The sequence below is a fragment of the Talpa europaea genome, assembly GCF_964194135.1.
Source record: "Talpa europaea genome assembly, chromosome: 16".
Taxonomy (NCBI): Eukaryota; Metazoa; Chordata; class Mammalia; order Eulipotyphla; family Talpidae; genus Talpa; species Talpa europaea.
Window position 1 is genome coordinate 17507049 of NC_140084.1, and position 22437 is coordinate 17529485.

General features: G+C 37.0%; 1 protein-coding gene and 1 pseudogene across 2 annotated transcripts; one reads left to right on the plus strand and one right to left on the minus strand.

Annotated features, from left to right (window-relative positions):
* Positions 1 to 1704: 1704 nt before the first annotated feature.
* On the minus strand, positions 1705 to 14904 carry CMC2 (C-X9-C motif containing 2; the record flags this gene model as incomplete). The annotated part of the gene is made up of 3 exons (XM_084257339.1): positions 14766 to 14904; positions 5773 to 5844; positions 1705 to 1791 (listed from the first exon to the last, which is right to left on the minus strand). Exons 1-3 carry the CDS (start codon positions 14844 to 14846, stop codon positions 1705 to 1707), a joined length of 240 nt encoding a protein of 79 aa, XP_084113465.1. The 5' UTR covers positions 14847 to 14904.
* A 2776-nt stretch (positions 14905 to 17680) lies between these two features.
* LOC311185949 (heterogeneous nuclear ribonucleoproteins A2/B1-like) lies at positions 17681 to 20919 on the plus strand (annotated as a pseudogene). The gene is made up of 2 exons: positions 17681 to 17688; positions 20284 to 20919. The product of its transcript is annotated as a heterogeneous nuclear ribonucleoproteins A2/B1-like (transcript).
* The last annotated feature ends 1518 nt before the right edge of the window (positions 20920 to 22437 follow it).

A 22437-nucleotide genomic window follows, 5' to 3' on the forward strand; every position in this document is an offset into this window, starting at 1 on the left:
ATACAAATTGAAACAAATCACCCTCCCAACTAAGCTGCCTCCTCAAATTCCTAATTGCTGTGTGAAAATTTGGCAACTGATCACAACTGCACTGAAATTCCAATAGAATTCAAAGAGATTTCTGAACTTCCTCCACCAATAACTCTTGTATTCCAGTCACACAAATGACTTGGTTCCCAGAATGTATTACATTTTCATTCTGTTTGTCAAAGGTTACCTTTGTTAAATGGATTTCTTGGGAGGCTTTCCTGGGAGGCTTTCCTGAAGGTTGGGCATAGACCCCATTTCTATATTTTATGACACCTACCTTTCTGGCACTAACTACTCTACTACAATAGTCAACATGTCAGTTTACTACAAGCTTCAAAAGTAAAAATGTCTTGGGTCTCCCCGGTGGCGCAGCAGTTGAGCACTGGGCTGCAAAGCTGCCCGCAGCCTCTGCAGCGCCGGTTCGATCGCCAGCCCCCGGCAAGGGTCCCACATGGCACGCAGACCTCTCCTGTCACGCCTGCCGTTCCCCTCAGCAGTGTACTTCGTCAGTCTGCCTATTCTGCTCCCTGCTCTGGCTCTGGTGAATTCTCTCACCCTCCCACGCTTCTGATTGTACCCAGTGCTTGTATAAATAAATAAATAAATCTTTTAAAAAAAAAAGGTAAAAATGTCTTATTTCTGTAGCTGACACACATTGGGAGGAGGGAGAACCTTGTGGGGAAAACAGACACTCATAAATCTCAACTTTGAAAGGGATCTCAGCATTAAGTCTACTTCTTCCTCCACCCCCTTCATCAAATGTCTCTTATCCTGTGTAGCCACCTTGCTAAATGAGTGTCCAACATCTTAAAATGGTACCTCCTGTGACAGGAAAACCACTTATTAAACACTAACACCAACAAGGCCTCATGTGGCACATATACACAGAATTCACCAGAAGCAGCTCACAGCCTGTTGACACCTTCTCTGACAAGATCAAGCCCCTGCTGTGGCCATGGCTGGAAGCTGCTGAATTTAGACTGTCACAGGTCTCAGAAACACCTGGCAGAAGGAACACCAGTGGGGTGACAGCTAGAAATGAGCCTGGAAAGCAGAGCCCTCTACCCAGGAAAGGAGACATAATGGTTTAGGGTTAATGCCCAGGTGTTAACTAGCACCCAGGGCAGGCACAGTCAACCAAACAAGGAAGTAAAATAGGCTGAGACTTAAATTCTAACCAGATACATTTTTATCAATGTTAAACACAGAACCTTTAGAAAACAGTTGTTAAAAAACAACTAAATTTGGAAGATTTTTAACATAGTTAACATAATTCAAATTCTCCCAAACTCTTTTTGCCAAACTCTTTTTGCTTGTGTCTGTATAAGTCCCAGACATGCCACACTGTCAAAAAAAAAAAGGAACCTCTAATGGGTCATTTTTCCCTAATCCCAGGAGAATCTAAGAGAACTGAGAAAATATGGTTAAAGCCAATTATTTTATTAAGGAAGATAAATTACTTGAATGTTATCTAGTTGTAGGCAGTAGAAAGAAACATGTTAGAAGTTAGATTTGCTGCCCCATGAATACTGAGAACCCAGACTTTCTGAACTCCTCCATGGCTTGATTTCACATGGGTCACTTTCCATTCAGAGGATTCTGGAGATAGGATTCTTTCAGCTATCAAGTAAGAGTCTTTAGATCTTCTCTTAGGTATCCAATGAAAATATAATCTTATTTTTCAGATTCCTCTGCAGGATTAAAAATTCTCTTTCGCATTGCATTGCCATGCTCCCTGCTCTTGGTCCTCTTTTCCATGTACTGGAAAATAAAAGAAAGGGGGTAGAAAAGAGACAGTAGATTATGTCACCATTTGTATTAAATGTTTAAAAACATTTGCAAATATTGCTTTTACTGACAAAATTTTTGTCTTTTATTTCAATGATTCTGAGACTGAAAACAGTCACCCCGGAGACTACAATAATTTTATTCAGTGTAGTATTGCACCAACATCTTAACACATATACAAATAATGAAATTTTTGCTGAATTAATTTCCTCCCAATATATGAATTTCCTTCCAATAGATGAAGGATATGGATGAGTTTTGTCCCTGTTCTCCAGCAGTTCACAATCTAGTAAATCATCTAATCTCTGCTTGAACATTTCTAGTTATGAGATATTGACTACCTTGAGAAATAGCCAGACACTTCTACTCGTCCCAAAGCTTTTTATGTTACACCATTAAGTGTTTCCCTTCAAATTCTCCTATTGCCCTGTACTTTTTTGCTCCCCTGCTATATCTAAATATCTGATTTCAGATAACCGATATCTACTCAGGCTGAATATTACTGGTTCCTAACATCTATGGCTTCTGCCTTCTAGTATCTATCTATGAAGCACTTTAATACAAATACCCCTTATAAAAAAATACCAAACCAGGGCCTCCCCGGTGGCGCAGCGGTTGAGCGCTGGGTTGCGAAGCTGCCCGCGGCCTCCGCGGCGCCGGTTCGATCCCTGGCTGCTCCCCGGCCACCAGAGGAGGGTCCCACATGGCGCGCAGACCTCCTCTGCCGCCCGCTGCTCCCCTCAGCAGTGTACTTCGGTCCTTTCTGCCTGCTCTGCTCCCCGCTCTGGCTCTGGTGAACTCTCTAACCCTCCCGCGCTTCTGACTGTACCCAGTGCATGTAAAAACAAAACAAACAAACAAATAATATAAATAAATAAAAAAAAACATGCCTCTATAAATAAATAAATAAATAATAAAAAAAAAATACCAAACCAAAATTAAAAAGGAGAGTCTGACAGACATGGACTACAGTGTGCCTATTAGTTCTGACAACCTAAACACATTCAATTTCTGTAAATATTACCAAAAGAGTAACTGGCCCTTAAGCATATTGTTTCATTTGGAAACTTAAAAGTCTGCTAAACTTTTCAGGATCCTTTCATCATAAATAGTCATCAAACCTGATTCTCCCCAAATCCTATGTTGGATCTAAATGTAGTCTCTACTACAGAGGTTTTCAGCCTAGTATTTTGATGTAGCCAGTAGGTTAAAATAGGAAACCTAAGAGACTGACACTTAGAAAAAGCACACTTTTAAAGCAGAGAAACTTGAATTTAAGTGTCTTTATATGTCTGTTATTTACATGCTTACAGACATATTTTAAAGGTGAATGAAGGGTCAAGAGGTAGGAGGGGCAGGAAGCAAAGTTGAAAAAACTGAGTATATATGAACAGCTGGACATCGAAATCTTTCAGGAGCCAGAGATATGGAAAAAGGCCACAGAAACAAAGATTACTGATAGACAGACAGACAGATGATTGATGGAGCTATAAAGATAGATGGTTAACCAGGGACTTGATGGCATCCCTTTCCCCAACCCCTGAGATAATGATGGGAGGCTTATGACTCTGATGTATCTTATCTTGTGGGCCAGTAACCTCAAATATAATAGGTTAGCCTAGATAATCTTTAGTATGTTTTCTAGGTCTAAAGTTATAAATAAAGGAGTTTTGACATATAATCTGGAATGCTAATTTCAAACTTTTTCTTTCTCATTAAAGAGCCACTTCAAATTATAGGTTCCTTTCATCAAAATCAATTCTTTTACTTATCATATATTAATTTCACTCATAATACTACTGGGGGGGGGGAAGGATATTTCATTGCTTAAAAGTTTGTAAAAATTTTCAGAACATGGAGGAATACCTGCACTGAAGAAAATAAATAATCTGTCTTTAATTACATATAATGGACTGTCCCCAGCAATCAAGTTGGGAGAAGGTTCTTAAAGGGAAAAGATAATACTTTGTAGCAGGCCAATAAAGAAGTAATTGTGCTAAGCAAAACACAGTCTATATTGAAATATATGTTAAGATATCTTCAAAGGATACCTGAATAAAAGAAAAAAAAGAATGAATATGGTGCTACTCACAAAATTCTACCAAATAACACAAATAGAATGGAAGGCCAATTAACCAAAAACCAAACTAAACAAACAAACAAAAAAAATTAAGGATAAAAGAAGATGACACCAAAGCAGTATTAGTGATTTTGTCAATAAAATGAACAAAAGTAGCAACACTGCAGCAAAGACAGACTTAGAAAAAACTGACCAGACCCTTTTACTATTAAAAAACTCAAGGAATAAAGTACTCAAATGACATATGAAGGAAACGGTAGCAGGAAAACATTAGACGCAAAAATGGTAAACTAGAAAGCATTATTAAAAGCAGAGAAAGTAAATGAGCACAGATTCAGAGGCTAGGAGGATGAAAGAACAGGCAGATAACATCTATATATCAGGCAACCAAGCAACATAGAAAGTACATAGAGGACTTAGAAAATAAGCCAAGGAGAAAATCTAAAATTTATATAAAAACAAACCCAAACAAACAAAATATGAAAAATATCTACATTATTCTACCAAGCAGTGCCTAACATTGAGAAGGAAATGTCATATGAAGATCTAATAAACCGCAAAATTATAGAACTGTTAGGAGAAAAAAAAACTAATGGGGGAAAAAGCTACATTGCACAACTGAAAACATGTAACAAACAGCCATACAGAATAAAATAGTTTGCAGACTTGATAGTCCTTCATCGCTTAAGGACAGGGACACGTTCAAAGAAATGTGTCCTTAAACAACATCATTGTGTGAACATCATAAAATGTAATTCCACAAACCTAGACAGTATAACCTATGACACACTGAGGCTGTATTGTACAGCCTTTTGGGACCACCACTGTACTTGCGGTTCTTCATTGACTGAAATGTCACTAAGTAACATATAACTATTTTCCCATAATCTTACAAAACAGCCCTACATTTAGTTTCTGTATAAACTAGTCTTTACACATACGAAGGAAAACTTTTCAAAACACTAATACATGTATACATTTGTGTATACAAACAAAATTACCACTCTAAATTCAGAACACCAGAAAGTTCTTCAAAAGGTAAAGACCCTGGAAAGAGAGTCCAGAAAGCAAAAAAGGACAGGAAAATGGAATATGCAAAAATATAAAGATAGATATGCTGAGCAGCTTCAAATATTATGTCTAATACCTTTCAATGAGGCTAACAGGTAAAAAATTTCAAAAATACAGAAAATGAAAATTGGAAAGCAAATTTTTATCATATAAAGATTCAGGACAAAAAAAAATCTGATGTACAAAACAGAAATAGAATTAAATTTTTATTCAAAGATTTAAAACATTCTTTGCTTGGTTAGCAATACTTATAAAAAAAAAACAATAATGAACCAGGCCTCACTGGGCTGGTGATGTGTTATGTGCCCAAGTTCAAGTCACAGCCTAAAACTGGGTTCCAGTACGAAGTTTTCCAAACAAGTCAAACTAGAACCGTATAGTTTGCACATACCATAATTATAAATGAAATTCAAAATCTTAAAGCTGGAAAGTGCCTAAGTCTAGTTGCCCCATGTTACAGAAGGAAATTGAGGCCTACAGAGTTTTAGTTAGCTGCAATAACTAAGAGCTGACTGACATGTCTTTCTGCTGAAAGATTAAATTTACCAAACCTTGAAACTCATCCAGAGAAGTTACAGTGATTACAATAAGGAAGTTGTTTTCATTTGTGCACACGTATGTTCTAAAACTGTACCTATTAGAGGCTTTCATTTCTCCTCTTGGTTTTAGGAAAAAACATACATTTAAAGTTAATTTTCTCCGTTATACCAAAATCTGGAGGAAAATTTAGTAACAGCAGTAATATTGTTCGAAATGTTCCTTTTCATTGTTTCACCACTTCCACTTTTTGACACTTTTCTTACCTCTTTCTTCAAGCATTTTCTCATCTCCCGGTCAAGATCATTGCAATGGCCAAAAAATTTCAGAATGCTGTGCTAAAAGGAAAAAAAGGAGTAAAATATTTCATGCCTTCACATGCTGATGTCTTTGGCACATGGAATTTAAATATGCAATACTACAGAAATGGGTTAAATATGCTACCTTGTTAATACAAACAGCAAACAGTTAAATCAGAAATATAAAATATACAAACAAACAGGCATAGCCTTCCCACAAAGGAAGAACAGGCAGAAATAGAACATATAACAGATCCTTAGGTAAAAGTGAAAAATAAAGACTTTTCCTTATCAAAATCTCACAACGACAGAATGTAAGCGATTACATTACCTAACAATACTTATTCTAAAGGCATGTTAAAATCACAGCGCAATCCACCTTCAGATTACAGGGACTGATGCCAAAGTGCAGTGTAGCCATACTGACACAAGTCAGTCACTTTACTAGTGAACACTCAGTCCCACAGAGAAGTTACTTAATAAATGCTTGGTACCATACCATTTTCTCATTTGCCTCCATTCAAAATGTCATCAAACGTATCAGCAACACATAACACTATTATTAGGTGCCACATAAATAAGTCAGTTAATTCACAATATAAGGACATCTGAAGTCCAAAGTCTGCTTTGTTTAAAAATCAAAAATTAAAATCTCTTAGTGGTTTCAAGTCCTACCACTATTGTCATAGCAAGAAAAAAAGAACACACCAAAGCAGATTAAGATAAACACTGAAGTCAAGAACCTGAATTTCAACAAGCCCAAAACTAGTGTTTTTTCTTCAGTTTTTTAGGGTGGGTCAGAGAGCCTGATGATCTGTTATAATGACATGCCATAAATGCTGAACTTGTAGTTGCAATAATGAGCACATCTTTTCCTTTTCTTTCTAATTAAGGCTTTCAGAGCACCAGACAACATATAATTAGTAAGCTATGCCTCATGCTACATTTTTTTTACTGCTCACCACCACTTTAGATGTATTTTTCTGGTCCAGTGGATTAATGGTCACAGTTACTCTAGCAAGCTTTTAAGATAAGACTCATAGGGGCCTCCCCAGTGGCGCAGCGGTTGAGCGTTGGGTTGCAAAGCTGCCCGCAGCCTCTGCAGCGCTGGTTCGATTCCTGGCCACTGGGCGAGGGTCCCACATGGCGCGCAGACCTCTTCTGCCGCCTGCTGCTCCCCTCAGCAGTGTACTTCATCACTCTGTCTGCTCTGCTCTCCCCTCTGGCTCTGGTGAATTCTCTCACCCTCCCCCACTTCTGACTATACCCAGTGCTGGTATAAATAAATAAATAAATCTTTAAAAAAAAAAAAAAAAAGATAAGACTAATATCTTCCAATGGTTACCTAATGACCTTCTCAGAAAAATATATTTCCTGTGTATTTTTTCCTAAATTACTTCCATGACAACAAATAAACAGGGACAATGCATGTTCACACGTACACATCTTCTGGTCAAGTAGAAATAATAAGAGATTTAGGCTTCTAGAATGCAAGGCAGCACTTCATAGTTTATATTTATTCACATTATGCCATATACATATATCTTACCATAAAAGCTAATTTATACACAGTTGAGCCTTAAACAACATGAGTTTGAACCATGAGCGCTCTCTTATACTCACGATGTGGAGGCAGATATAAGAATCTTGCACTCCTCACCCTCCACCTCCCTCAGCCTACTCTAAGTGAAGACAAAGATTGAAGACCTTTATGATGATCCACTTAGGATTTTTTTCTCTTTATTGTAAGTCTATACATACAATACATATTACATAAACATAATGTCTTGACTGTTTATGTTATTGGTAAAGCTTCTCATTAAACGCAAGCTATTAGTCATTAAGTTCGGGGCGATTCAAAAGTTAAAAATTTTCACTGCAAGATCGGGCGAGGGTAGAGGATGTAGCACCCTTAATCCCCAAGTTGTTCAAGGGTCAACCATATTGCTTTCAGCTCAACTAAACCCCAATGTGAATTATACTCTTGCAATACCGCATAAAAACCGTAAAATTGAAAATGTTTCAGTGGCTTATTTTGCAAAAAGAAACCAAAGAAAGAAGCAAGAAACAAATAAAAACTGTTACTTACAGTGGATGAGTGGGGATGGGGAGTAAGAGTTGGGGACATAAATGAGACTTCTCCAAATATAACCTTTACAGTTTTGACTACTGAACCATGTGACACTTTAATTCAAAAGTAAAACTGCAGAATAAATGAACCTAACAAATTATTGGAAGTAAGCTAAATGCACATCTATGAAAGATTGGATAAATAAACTATAACATTTGCTTTCACAGTATTGTACCACACAGTATTACATAGTCATGTGACCACACAAAGAAAAAAAATTTTTTTAAACTAGTTCTTGAATACATCATTCTTACTGTACCCACATTATAGCAGATAATTTTTTTTAAGTTTAAAGATTTTTTCCTAAGTTTGTTAATGGTGTTACTGACATAGTAATTCTGAAAATCTTTATTGTACGTATCAATAGTAAATGGATATAACAATGTAGTGGGGAACAAGATACTCACTATGGAAAAGGGAGAATCAAATATGGAATGGGAGGTGGGTAGTGTTGTATCTCAATTAACTTATACATACCATAAGCTCAAAATAACTAACAACAACCCACAAAATGCCCCACTGAAATTGGCAAAAGAAATGCCAGTGGGCTGCACTTCTCTTATATACTAAGCCTGTAGTGCCTAATGTCTATTTTTAGAGAACCAAACTGAGCAATTGATTGAATGAGTCAATCAATCAGTGCCTAGAAAACAATGTTCCAGGCATTTGGGAAACATCAGTCAGGAAAGTCCACCCAGCCCTACTCTCAGCATACCTAGTCAAATGAAAAGAAACATTTGAAGTGACTGCTATAAAGGAGTGGTTTTTCAAAGCATAGTCCAGGGACAACTAGGAGGAATTCCTGAGATTTTCCTAGGGACACCCCAAGTAAAAAAAATGTCCCCAATAATACAAAGATCTTACCTGTTTTGTTCAATTTCATTCTCTTACCATGGTAAAGTTTACCAGAGGATATATGGAGTGTAATATAACCACAGACTGAATGTGGAGGCAGATATAAGAATCTTGCACAACTACAAAAAAAAGCATGCAGTAACAGGAGGGAGGAAAACATGGGGAGTGATGAGGTCCAAAAGATATGGACCATGTTCATAAAGGTTTTGAACACAAAGAAACAATAATTTTGAGTCCTAGTTAGGCAGCCTTTCTCATAACCAGGTTATAGGAATTTATCTGTTTTCTTAGTATTTGCACAGCTTCAGTTTTAAACTTTTAGGTACCTGATCCACTACAAACTAACTGATTTCCATTGCAGAAGGTATAGATTTAATTTTGCCTTTTCCATATGATATATAATTGTCCCAGAGTCATTTAGTAAAAGTCCATCTTCAAAACTTCTGTTTCTAGCAATGAGGGAATAACTGATAAAGATCTAGCCCTCCCATAGCAAGTAACTAGAAAACTGGAAAAATATATGAAACTACTTTCAGACACTAGACAACACAGTATATAGGACTAGGATACCTGAAAAAAGAAAAACAACTTGAGCTCTATATTCATCCCCCAGCTTTCTACCTACAGGCGATTTCTAAACAATGCAGCAGTGGAAGATGACCCCAGAAAGAAAATGGCGATCTTACTGATTTGAGGAGGCAAGTATCAGAGTTCAAGTAGGTTGAGGCAGCTGACATTTGAGAGGTAGGAGTAATTAAGAGTATAAAGAGGGCCTCCTGGTGGTGCAAGGGGTTAAGCACAGCACTGTGAAGCTTTCCACAGCCCAGCACTAGTCCAATCCCTGGCCTGCCAGGGAGCTACCCACATGGCATAGCAGACCTCTCCTGTCTTGCCTGCTGCTCTGCTCACCGTGTATTTCAGTCAGTCTACTTGTTCTGTTCCCCACTCTGTCTCTGGTGAATCCTCTCACCCCCTGCACCTCTGGCCTGTACCCCAGTTCTTGTATGCATAAATAAATAAATATTTTTTAAAAAGTATAAAGATATACAGCAGAACTCCAGAAATCCACATGGGGTAACCTCGAGTCCCTGAGTATTCATCTGCACATGTATAGTATGAAACCTCTAAAGTCAGAATAACTACAATAATTACAAAGATGAACTACAACAGTCATAAACAGATAAATTCAAATAATTTATATATAGTAGGAATGGAGCTAGAAGTACAGCCATGCTTTAGTAGTTGTGCTAAACTAATCCTAAAATAAAGGCTACTCAAGACATGCCCTAAAATTACTTAAAAACACACCTAAAAAGAAAGGATTAAGCAACTTCCCCAAGTAAATGAACCACCTGCCCAAACAAAAGATAATAAAATCCAAGTCAAAAACGTTTAGTATCACATGAAAAACTAGTAAACATGTTTATAAAAAGAGACAGCTGATTAAAAAGTTTATGACTACGAAAAGGACCTAGAATAGCTAAAATAACTTTGAAAAATAGGACACAGTTAGAGGATTTCCACTATATGAGTTTGAGACTAACAAGCTATTAGTAGTCATATTAGTGTGCTACTGGTATTAAGAACAGGCAGACTAGAGACACCAGTCAACTGACAAAGAACCAAGGTAATTTAGTGGGGAAAGGATAGACTTTTCAACAAATGGTACGGCAATAAACTAGACAGCCATGAGAAAGTAAACGCTGACTGACACGTCATACCATACATAACAACTGAAATGTATCGCAGACCTAAACGTAAAAGAACTTTAAGACTTCCAGGAGGAAAAAAAAGGCAGAAAATCTTTGTGATTTTCCCAAATTAGGAATCAGTCCAAAATTATGTAACCACAGAAACCATTGGAAATTGTATATACAAAGATACTTAGAACACAAAAATACAAATAATACAAATTGGATTTCATCAAGTTTACAAGCTGATCTTTGAAACACATCCTTGAGGAAAATGAAAAAGGATGCCACAAACTGGGAGAGAATATTCACAATATCTTTATACCAGATAAAGAATTTGTATGCCTGATGATAAAAAAAAAAATCCTTTACTTCAGTAAAAATTGTTTTAAAACAATTATTTTTGTTTTTTTTTTTTGTTTTATAATTAATTTCCTTATTTGTATATATTTTATATCAGGTATCATCCTCATAAAATTCCCACCATTTCACCCTTGCACCATCACCTTAGTCCCTTATGCTCCTCCCACCGTCATTTTGATCCCTCTCTCTTCCACTCCCCTGCAGAATGTCTGTGATTTATAGTAGTCTGATTATTTTTGTTTAGTTTTGTTGTGGTTTTCTTTTTTTTATTTTGTGTGTTTTTTTTAAAGATTTATTTATTTATGCATACAAGAACGGGGGTACCGGCCAGAGGTGCAGGAGCGGGGAGGGGCGGGGGTGGTGAGAGGATTCACCAGAGACAGAGTGGGGAACAGAACAGGCAGACTGACCGAAATACACTGCTGAGGGGAGAGGCAAGTCAGGAGAGGTCTGCTGCACCATGTGGGTGGGGATCAGACTAGTGCTGCAGAGGATGTAATATCTTCACAGAGCTGTGCTTATCTCCTTGAGCCACCAGAGAGGCCCTGTTGTGGTTTCTTTTTTTTAGATTATTATTTTTTCCCGATCCCATTTTTTGTTCCCCTTTATTCCTCCTATAAGTGAAACCGTCTGATACTTTTCTTTTTCCTTTTGATTTATTTCACTGAGTATAATCCCTTCTAGCTCCATCCATGTTGCTGTGAATAGCATTAGATTATCTTTTTTTTTCCTTTTTTCTTTTTTGCTGAATAGTATTCCATTGTGTATATGTACCACATCTTTTTGATCCAGTCATCTATTTTTGGGCATTTGGGTTGTTTCCAAGTCTTACCTATTATAAACAGTGCTGCAATAAGCATAGGGGTGCAGGTATCCTTTTGAATTAATGTTTTTATGTCCTTTGGGTAGATCCCCAGGAGTGGAATTGTTGGATCATATGGTAGCTCCATTTTTAGTAATCTGAGGAAACTCCACACAGCTTTCCATAGTGTTTGGACTACTTTGCACTCCCACCAACAGTAGAGTAGAGTTTCTTTTTCACCACGTCCTCACCAACATTTGTTGTTGCTAGTTTTTTTAATATGTGCCATTCTCACTGGTGTAAGGTGGCATCTCATCGTAAGACAAGTCAATTTTTAGAGCTTTAAAAGGGCAAAAGACATGATGTGGTCAATACACATACACATGAAAAGATGCTCAAAAACATCAGCCATCAGGAAATACAATTTAAAACCAAAATCATTATTACACACCACAGATTGACTCTTTAAACTAAGACTTTTATAAAATACCAAGAGTTGGTGAGGATGGGGAACTGGTAGGGATGTAAAACAATACAGAATGGAAACCTTTGGCAGTTCTTATGAAGTTAAAAATAGATTTACCACACAACCTAGTCATTCCATTCCTAAGAATTACCCAAGAGAAACAAAAAGATATCCACACAAAGACCTGTACATGAACGAACATCAATTTATTCGAAACAGCCCACTGCAAACAATCTAAATGTCTACTGATAGACAAAATGTGGTATATCCTTACAATGGAAGATGCTACTCAGAAAAAGAGGAATGAATAAAGGCACATACAACAGTATGTGTGAAAGTCAAAAAATTATGTGGATCAAAACACAAGACTATGCAATGCAGAGTCCATTTACAAAAAGTTCTAGAACAACAGAGTTAATCTACAGGGACAAAAAATAATTCAGTATGCAATCTATGAAGCTATCTGCAGCCACTGCAGCACAAGTTCAATCCCCAGCCAGGGAGCTACCAACATGGTGCAGCAGACCTCTCCTGACTCACCCGCTGCTCCCCTCAGCAGTGTATTTCAGTCAATCTGTCTGTTCTATTCCCCACTCTTATCTCTGGTGAGTCTTCTCACCCCCCATACCTTTGGTCTGTACCCCATCGTATAAATCTTTAAAAAAAAAAAAAAAATCCAGTAGTTTTCCGGACCAGGGTAAGGGTAGAGTGACTGCAAAGGAAAATAGGGAGTCTTTTTGGCATGGTGGTGGTTGCTTAAGTGTTTACATTTATCAAAACTCAAATTGTACAATTAAAATAGAATTCACTCTAGTAACACTAGCTATCATTAATGAAAATGGATGCAAGCATACATTTACACCAACTTCCCTTATAATTGACCCTATCTAGTCTTTTTATTTAAAAAAAAAAAAAGGAAGAAAGAAAAAGATGAATTGGAGATTTGAGGGAAGGCTTGATGAAAAATCTAAGTTTTATGCTTACACCCTACTGAAGGGAGACTGCTTATTAAACTTGTTAGATATACTTTTCTGGCAAAAGGACTGTGAAAACCTTTTAGAGCTCTTAAAGATTTTTAGGAGCCATAAAACACTAAGAAAATAAATATAAAGGTAATTTACTATATGTAAATTATACTTCAATAAAATTAATTTTGTGACTCTACTTTAGTTCCAGTGATTTAAGATGCTACCTTTATCATAAGAAATCCTTTTGAAAGGGAAAGAATATTTTCCTGGTTTAATTTAACGTCAATTTTAAAAGCCATGGACCAAAGACAGTAGACAAAGTTTACTTGAAAGAAAGGATTAAAAAACTCTGGGCTGTCTTAATTTGATTAATCTAGGAAATAAATATAAAGAGATAAAAACATCCTTATTTATATCTTTTGTTATGAATAACAACACATTTCTAAACTAGCTGTATTGGTAACATGATCCATGCAAGAGTGAAATGTCATTCCAGAAAATATTTCTCCCCACTGTGCTTCTTTCTGGCAGTAGACTATCCCTCCTTTTCACCTCTCCTTGTAACTGACCATATAGAAAATTTAAATGCTAAGTCAACACAAATAATCAACTCCGAATCTTACAAAAAATAAACATTTCACATTTTTCCTTTCAAAAAATCTAAACTTCTGTTTAACTTATGCAATCTGGCTCATTTTTCAGTTAGGTCAGTAAGGAGGAGTATGAAAACAGCTAGCAATTCTTGATCTAAATATATGGTGAACATAGCTTACCTATATTACATTGATATCAACAACATTCTTGAACCAGTAAAAACAGATTTCACAAGTCATGGGTATACTTACTACTTTATTAATTTTTAAAACTGTACTCATTTAGACAATACTACTATTATTTGATGTACCTATAGCTTATGAATATAATGAGGAAAATAACATCATCATGCAAACTTAAGGAAAGACACAAATGCTTCTTATAGCCATCATGCATCAAATAAAAGAAAAAGGCTAAATAGCTGACATCTGTAAAAATATCAGCTTAATTTTAATGCATTCCAAAAATGAGCTTCTCTTTGGTTTTAACCATGGACTTTACCCATTCTACTAACAATTAAGGAAACCTATCAAATTAGGGCAATCATAAATTAAATCTAGTTAACATCTAGTTACATAAAATGTTCCAATTTCATTTAAACACAGAATGGTAGACATTAAGAAATACAAAGTCTTAAAAAAATTCCATTATGATGAGAAGAGTCAGAGCTGAACATAATTGGTCTAGTACCCCGTAACTGGGAAAGGAAAAGTTTTTATTATAAGAACACGGACTCTCACTATCATATATCATTTCCCTAAGTCCCCTAAGAAACTGACCTCCTTGGTTTTTTGTTTTTTTTTTTTAATAGGTAACCACTTTGGTTTTTTTATTTTTTAACTTATATATTCATATATATTTTACATCAGTGTTCATTTTGTACAATATTTGCTTTCTCCTGACCTCCTTGATCCTTAATCACAAAAGGAAGCGATTTCTGAAAAATCAGAAGTATCAATTGCTATTCTTTACTAAGCTAAGATCCAATAAGACATTATCACTTGCTTCTATTAATGGAGAACACATTTTACATCAGTGTGTTGTACCTATGTTTCATTTTTGCTTTACAGTTATTTTTCTGAACTCTTACATTTTTGTGACATTCCTTAAGCAAGTTAATCAAGACGTTGCATTCTTCAGTGTGCAAGTGTGGAGATAAGTCAGGATGCATCTTTAGGTGAAGGTGATGGAGCACAGCAGAGCAAACCTGTGGATACAAGAGTGTCTTGAATATGTGTGAATATATATGTTAATACAACCTACAACTATTTTCAATAAGAAATGGCAGTGACCATAATGAGAAGAGAATGTTGTTGCTGAGCAAATATTAAACTTGAGCCTCAGTTTCCTCATCCAGTGATTTAACATATTCAGTAAGTAATTTGGAGTGTTTAAGAGAATGTCTAGAGTTGCAGAGAAAAGACTCAAGAGATCCCATTCTGAAAACAAGTGCTCAGTGACAGCTTGTCTTATTAATAAGCCTGACTTGAATTATTTTCCCCACAATCCTGAAACTGATTGCATCCAATTTTGTTCAGATAAACTTCTACCACTATGAGAACTGGTTTATTTATCTTTTAAAATGTAAATTCCTCTGAGAGGGTAAAGAACCACCAGGCAGTCTTAAAGTAGTGTGAATAAAGACAGAATTTTCCCCTACCATATGGTTGAGAAAATCTAACAATGAACAAGAAGCAGATGAGAAAAAAAACTTTTTCAAACTTAGCAGACATATCCAGGAAATGAAATTATTATACTGAAAATAGGAAAACGAAATTAAGTTTAATTGATTCATTGACAAAGTAGAAAACATCCAATGTCAAAGGAAAAGCATTATTTTGAGGTGTTTACTATAATTATGAAGCACTATTCACCTCTTTCTTAACCTATTTTTTAACTCAGAAAAGGTTGTCAAAAGAACCAGTGAATTGCTTTAATCTTTTAAGTTTCAAGAAAGAAAATATAGAAGAAAATCACGAGTGTAGACTAACTAAAGTGTTCTTAGACACATCAAAACACCATCATTCTGTAAAGAGTAGTAACAACTCATGAAAATTTAAAAAAAAAAAAAAAAACTTTGTGCTTAAAAAAACACCACTAAGAAAATTAAAAATTAAAAAACAGGGCCTCCCCTGGTGGCGTAGAGGTTGAGCGCTGGGCTGTGAAGCTGCCCACAGCCTCTGCAGCGCCGGTTCGATGCCTGGCCACCAGCGAGGGTCCCACATGGCTCGTAGACCTCTCCTGCGGTGCCCACTGCTCCCCTCAGCAGTGTACTTCAGTCCTTCTGCCTGTTCTGCTCCCCGCTCTGTCTCTGGTGAATTCTCTCACCCTCCCATGCTTCTGACTGTAGCCAGTACTTGTATAAATAAATCTTTTTTTTAAAAAAAAGTTATTAAAAAAAAAGAAAATTAAAAAACAAACCACACTTTTGAGTGACAATGACATGCCAATGTAGATTCACCAGGGAAGGCTGACAGCGGGGGATGCTGGAGGGAAGTTTACGGGATCTCTATACTTTCTGCTCAATTTAGCTATAACCCTAGTAAAAGTGCTCTAAAAAAATAAAGTCTACTCTTTAAAACAAGGCAAGCCAGAAACTAAGAAAAATATCTGCAAACCACATACAAAAGACTTATATCTAGACTATATAAAAAATATGCTTATAAATAATTCATTGTTTAAAATTGATGCAAAAGATGGGCAAAACATTTGAACAGATATTTCAACAAAGAAGCTACAGAAATGGTTAAGAATGTGAAAAATATTTAAACACCATTAGTCATTGGTGAAATGCAAAGTAAAACTACAAAGAGATACTACTATACATCCACCAGAATAACTATACTCAAAAAGTCAGACCACACCAAGCACTCTTTAGGATGGAGAGAAAATGGACCTCACGCATTGCTATTATGATGAAGCAGTACAGACACTTCAGAAAAAACAATTTGGCCCTTTCTCAAGAAATTAAACATAAACTTACCATAGGCCCATAAGTTGTATTCCTAACAACCTACCAAAAAGAAATGAAAACACTTATCTACACAGACATGTATGTGAATAATTACCAATACCGGAAACAATCAAAATATATACTATACACATATGGATACACAATCTGGTATAACTATACAGTGGAATAATATTCAGCAATTAAAAAGAATGAACTGATACATGCAACATATAATTAACCTCAAAAACTAAATAAGAAAAGTCAGATTCAAATGACTAGATTATATGATTCCACTAACATGCGGTGTCAGAAAAGGCAAATGTAGGGAGACAAAAAGCAGACCATTGGTTACTTAGGTCTACAGGTGAGAACGGGGACTGACTGCAAATGGGCACAAGGGAATCTGTTCTGATGATGAAAATATTCTGATGATGAACATGTTCTACAATAGGATTGTGATAATGGTTGTAGAATAAAGTAAGTTTATTAAAACCACTGATTTGCATACAGTGGGTGAATTTTATGGTATATAAATTATACTTTAATAAGGTTTTTAAAAAGTTCCCAGAAGGGCCTCCCTGGTGGCACAAGGGGTTAAGCACCGCACTATGAAGCAATCCACAGCCTCTGTAGTATGAGTTCCATCCCTGGCCGGCCAAGGAGAAACCCACATGGAGCAGCAGACCTCTCCTGTCACGCCTGCTGCTCCCCTCAGCAGTGTATTTCACTCAGTCTGCCTGTTCTGCTCTCCACTCTGTCTCTGGTGAATCCTCTCACCCCCCACATCTCTGGCCTGTACCCTAGCTCTTGTATGCATAAATAAATAAATCTTTAAAAAAAAAAGAAGTTCCAAGAAAATTAAATTGCTGATCAACCTCCCTCTCCCAACAAATAAAATCCTAAAGAAAATCTAAACAAATAATTCTGGAGAATTATACTATTTCAGATTTTAATTCAGAAAAATATCAGCTTATCACACTATTCTATTCAGTAACTACTAAAAACACACGCAAAAAAAAAAAAAAAAAAATACCACAACAGAACAGGTCATTATGCCCAGGTAAGTATTTGAATATTCAAAAAAGAAAATGAATAATCAGTCAAGTTCAAGTTTTTTGCATGCCACTAACTACGAAGTCTTTTTAGTAACACAAAAATTTTGCCTTGGAAAAATAAGGTTTCATGCAATAATTTAAGTCACCAATTTAATAGCATACCAATATTAGGCACCTACATTTATGTACAGTAGTTATTTGGTCTCTGCCTCACTTTTTTCCGAAAGGAAGATGTACACAGGTTGAGTTACCTAGAAAATGTCTTAAACATTTCATTTTGTACATGCATTTGACAAAATATTTTTACATTTCTATGAATCAGGCCTCAGATTTGCACCTGTATGGTTCAGGAACAAGCTTATAGTATTCTGAGATGACTTCTTGGCAATAAATGTGTTAAAATTACCTCAGTATACCACCAAGACCTCTCCCCTTCTTCCTTATCCTGGATGACTAAGTCAAAGAACAACGTGGCTTTATATAATTTCTTTCTCCTGTTCTTCTGGTAAGAAGCTACTAAACCTAAAGTTCTAAACACATCTCTAATGTATCAAATCCCTTGCTTTACATTTACCCTGTTTTTCATGTACCTTTTTAGATACTCTCTTCTTTTTCCCTCTGTTCTTTCCATGTACACTCTGTCACCTGGCTTTGCCAAACCGCTGGTGGACATGTAGATGCACAATTATAATCTTGGGTATAATATACAAAGCATGACTCTGAAAGCATAACACTAAAATGTTGATACTGTTGTCAGAACGTGTTTGAATGAATGCTGATATTTTCCAGCAGTCACCTTTAAAAACCTATCCTAATAACACTATTATAACTCAAAATGATATTTTTATGAACTGAAGAAAAGTTAAATATATATCCCATGGTCATATACTTAAAATTTCTTCAGAGTCATAAGAATTTATCCACAGTATTAGAGGAGGAAATAATTTGAACTCAGATACAAGTCTTATAATCTCTCCCACACCATAGAAGTACTTTTAAAATTCAACTGAACCATAAGAAATTGCCTTTATGTAGGTGAAAATATGCATTACTCACATATTCATAGCAGAACTAAGCCCCAAGTGACATAGTAAATCACAGAGTAACTACCCAAATAATGTCTTACCATGACAGATTTTTCCCATATTCAAAAGAGAAAAGACATGCCTTCCCAGCAATTTGTGGAAGAAATAAATTCTGATAGAATCTATTTCCCAAAGAGTGTCCAGTTGGCTACCAGCTCAACAGGCACTAATTCTAAGCCTATGTTCCTAAAACATCAATGTAATATTATCCTATATTAGAAACAGGGTAGATAACACCAAGAAAAAGAATAGCACTGTTGGTTCTCATTGGCCACATCCAGAATACTGACAATGTGACGGTCCCTGAAAGAAGTACTCAGAATGGAGGTGTTTTCGACACTAGGTTTAAACAAGAAGACATTAATAAAACTGGGAAGCCCACAACAGAGGAGACAGAGCAATAGCCTGGTTAAGTAAGATAAGCAATGGAGTTGAAGGGAGAAGATGTGGGTCTGAAGACAAAACTTGTGGCAAATATTTACTTTGATTACTTAAATCTGAGACCTAAGTCTCTTCTTCCATAAAATATATTAGGTTTTTTTTGCTCAAAAAGGAGGGCCATGGTCCAAAGGAAACCAGAACAGCTAAGAAAACTACTGGTCGTCTGAACTATGAAACCCACACAATTTAAAAGAACATTCTGAGAAATGGGGCAAACTTACTTGCCATGTGCTGAGAGGCGCCCAAACAAAACATCCCAGGGGATTTGGTTTTGTGACTTACTGTCACAAAATGGATGTAGCAGTGTGCGCTTAAGGTTGATGGATGTGTAGTGGTGCCAAAGAGAGCTGTTTCTAGAGAGAATTCTGTAAAGTCCAGTGTCCATTTAAAAGTGAAGAAAATTTTTGTCGGTATTAAAGAATGTAATTTGAGAGACTACTTTGGAAAGTATGGCAAGATTGAAACCACAAACATGGAAGACTGGCTGAGTAAAAAGATCATCTGCCTTTGTAACTTCTTTTTTAAAGATTTGTTTCATTTATTTATGCATACAAGAGATGGGATGTAGGCCAGAGGTGGGGGGGGGGGGGCGGGAGGAGGGGAGAAGGTGGTGGTGAGAGGATTCACCAGTGACAGAGTAGGGAGTAGAACAGGTGGATCTACTGAAATACACTGCTGAGGGGAGCAGTGGGCGAGACAGGAGAGGTCTGCTGCGCCATGTAGGTTAGGTCCCTGGCCAGGGATTGAATTTGTGCTGCAGTGGCTACTGACAGCTTCATAGTGCTGGGACTTAACCCCCTGCACTACCAGGGAGGCCCTGCCTTTGTAACTTTTTTTTTTAATTTATTTATTTATACATGCACTGGGTAGTCAGAAGCGCAGAGGGTGAGAGAATTCACCAGAGCCAGAGCGGGCAGCAGAGCAGGAAGAAGGACCGAAGTACACTGCTGAGGGGAGCAGCGGGCGGCAGGAGAGGTCTGCGCGCCATGTGGGACCCTCCTCCGGTGGCCAGGGAGCAGCAGGGGATGCGGGCAGCTTCACAACCCAGCGCTCAACTGCTGTGCCACCGGGGAGGCCCACCTTTGTAACTTTTGATGATCAATATAGTTGATAAAATTGTTGTTCAGAAATACCACACTATTAATGGGCATAACTGTGAAGTGAAAAAGCCCTTTTCTAAACAAGAAAAGCAGTCTACTGGATCACAAAGAGGTTGTGGAGGTAGATCCGTTAACTTTATGGGTCACGGAGAGAACTCTGGAAGTGACAGAGGGTGTTTTGGTAATGGAAACTGGTAGAAGAGGCTATGGTGGGGAAGGTGGTGGCAGCAAAAATAGTTATGGAGGAGGTGACGGATATAATGGATTTGGAAGTGATAGCGGCAACTATGGTGGCAGTCCTGGTTATAGTAGTAGAGGAGACTATGGAGAGGTGGATGAGGATATGGAAACCAAGGTAATGGATATGGTGGTAGTGACGGTAGTAGTGGTGAAGGGTATGAAGTTACAATCAAGAAGGAAATTTTGACACCGGTAAATATGGTGGTGGTGGTCGTAACCATAATGATTTCAGATATTTTAGTGAATAATAACAATCAAATTATGCACCCAAAATGGGGACAGTTTTGGTGGAAGGAGCTTAGGCAGTCCCTGTTGTAACTGTTATGGATCTGGTGGTGGAAGTGGTGGCTATAGTAGCAGAAGGTTCTAAAAATTCAGCAGAAAATGTCTACAGTTCTTAGGAGAGAGCAAGAACCATCAGGAAAGCTCCAGGTAACTTTGAGACAGTCATCCCAAATCCATTAGAGGAACTGTAAAAATCTGCCACAGAACAATGATCTATAGTCAGAAAAGTTGCAGCAGTAAACCCCCCTTGTTCAGCACTATCACAGTTACAGTTTGGAAAAAGTACAGCTGTGATTGACATGATTTAGTGTCAATTCAATGTATGTTGCTGAGGTCTGATCTTTTATCTGCTGTAGCTTTGTCTTTTTCTTTTCATTGCATCAGATATAATGCCCTGTAATTTTTGGTAGTGGTTACCAAGAATAAAAAATTAAGGAATTTTGGGGGCCTCCCTAGAGGTGCAAGAGATTAAGTTGTAGCACTATGAAGCAATCCACAGCCACTGCAGTACCAGTTCCATTCCCGGACAGGGAGATGACCCACATGGCACAGCAGACTTCTGCTCTCTTGCCCACTGCTCCCCTCAGCAGTGTATTTCAACAGATCCATCTGTTCTGCTCCCCACTCTCTCCCTCTGGTGAATCCTCTCACCCCCTGTACTTCTGTTCTGCACCCCAGCTCTTATATGCATAAATAAATCTTCTTTAAAAATTAAGGTATTTTTAACTATCCAAAAAAGAAATTATACATTAGTTCTGACCTCTGTATTTTCATGATGTCACGAACTTTAAAATAACATGTAATGGTGAACAAATTTAACATATGGAATGAATTATCTGTATATTTTAAATGCTCTGTGACATGATAGGAAAGGTAGAACTGAATTTACTGAGGTGTTTCTGAAGGCAGAAGTAGAAACCAAAAAATGAAACAGCAAACAGTGAAACAGGCTGCTGTGTGAAGCTTACTTTTAGGTCCCTGTGTGCCCCAAAGAGATGGGCTACATCAATTAAGGATGTCAGAGAATAGTCTTGCTTTCATTCAGTTTCTTCTCAAAATCTAAGATCACAATTAAGTGATTTCAAGTTGCTCCCAGAAATAAAATTCATACTTAAAGGATAAACAGTACCACCAAAAAAAAAAAAAAAAAAAAACCCACCAGAAAACAATTTCAAAAGGGTAGTGCCAAGTTAACTATGAACATCAAGTCCCACACTGAAACAAATGTGGACGAACATTCATGTGTGATAACTTCACAGATGATAATGTCACAGAATGCAGTAGGAAAGAGATGCTAAATTCCATTCAAATTATTATTTTGTTTAACACAAAACCTTAGTCCCACCTTTACAATGGCTTTTAGAAAACACAGAAGGATTAATTTGCCACAATTACAACACTTCTCTCCCAGTGTCAACGCAACTCACTTCTTGAAGTATGCCCAAGCTGCTGAACAGTTTGATGAAACTTAAAAACATTCAGCTTGTGACTATTTGATGTTTTGATAACTGGCTAACAGGTCCCTGAAAAACAAGTTTAACCTTTTTGGGGGGATAGGCTGGAAGTGTAGAAGCAGCAGAGTACTTTCACTAATAGTATAAAA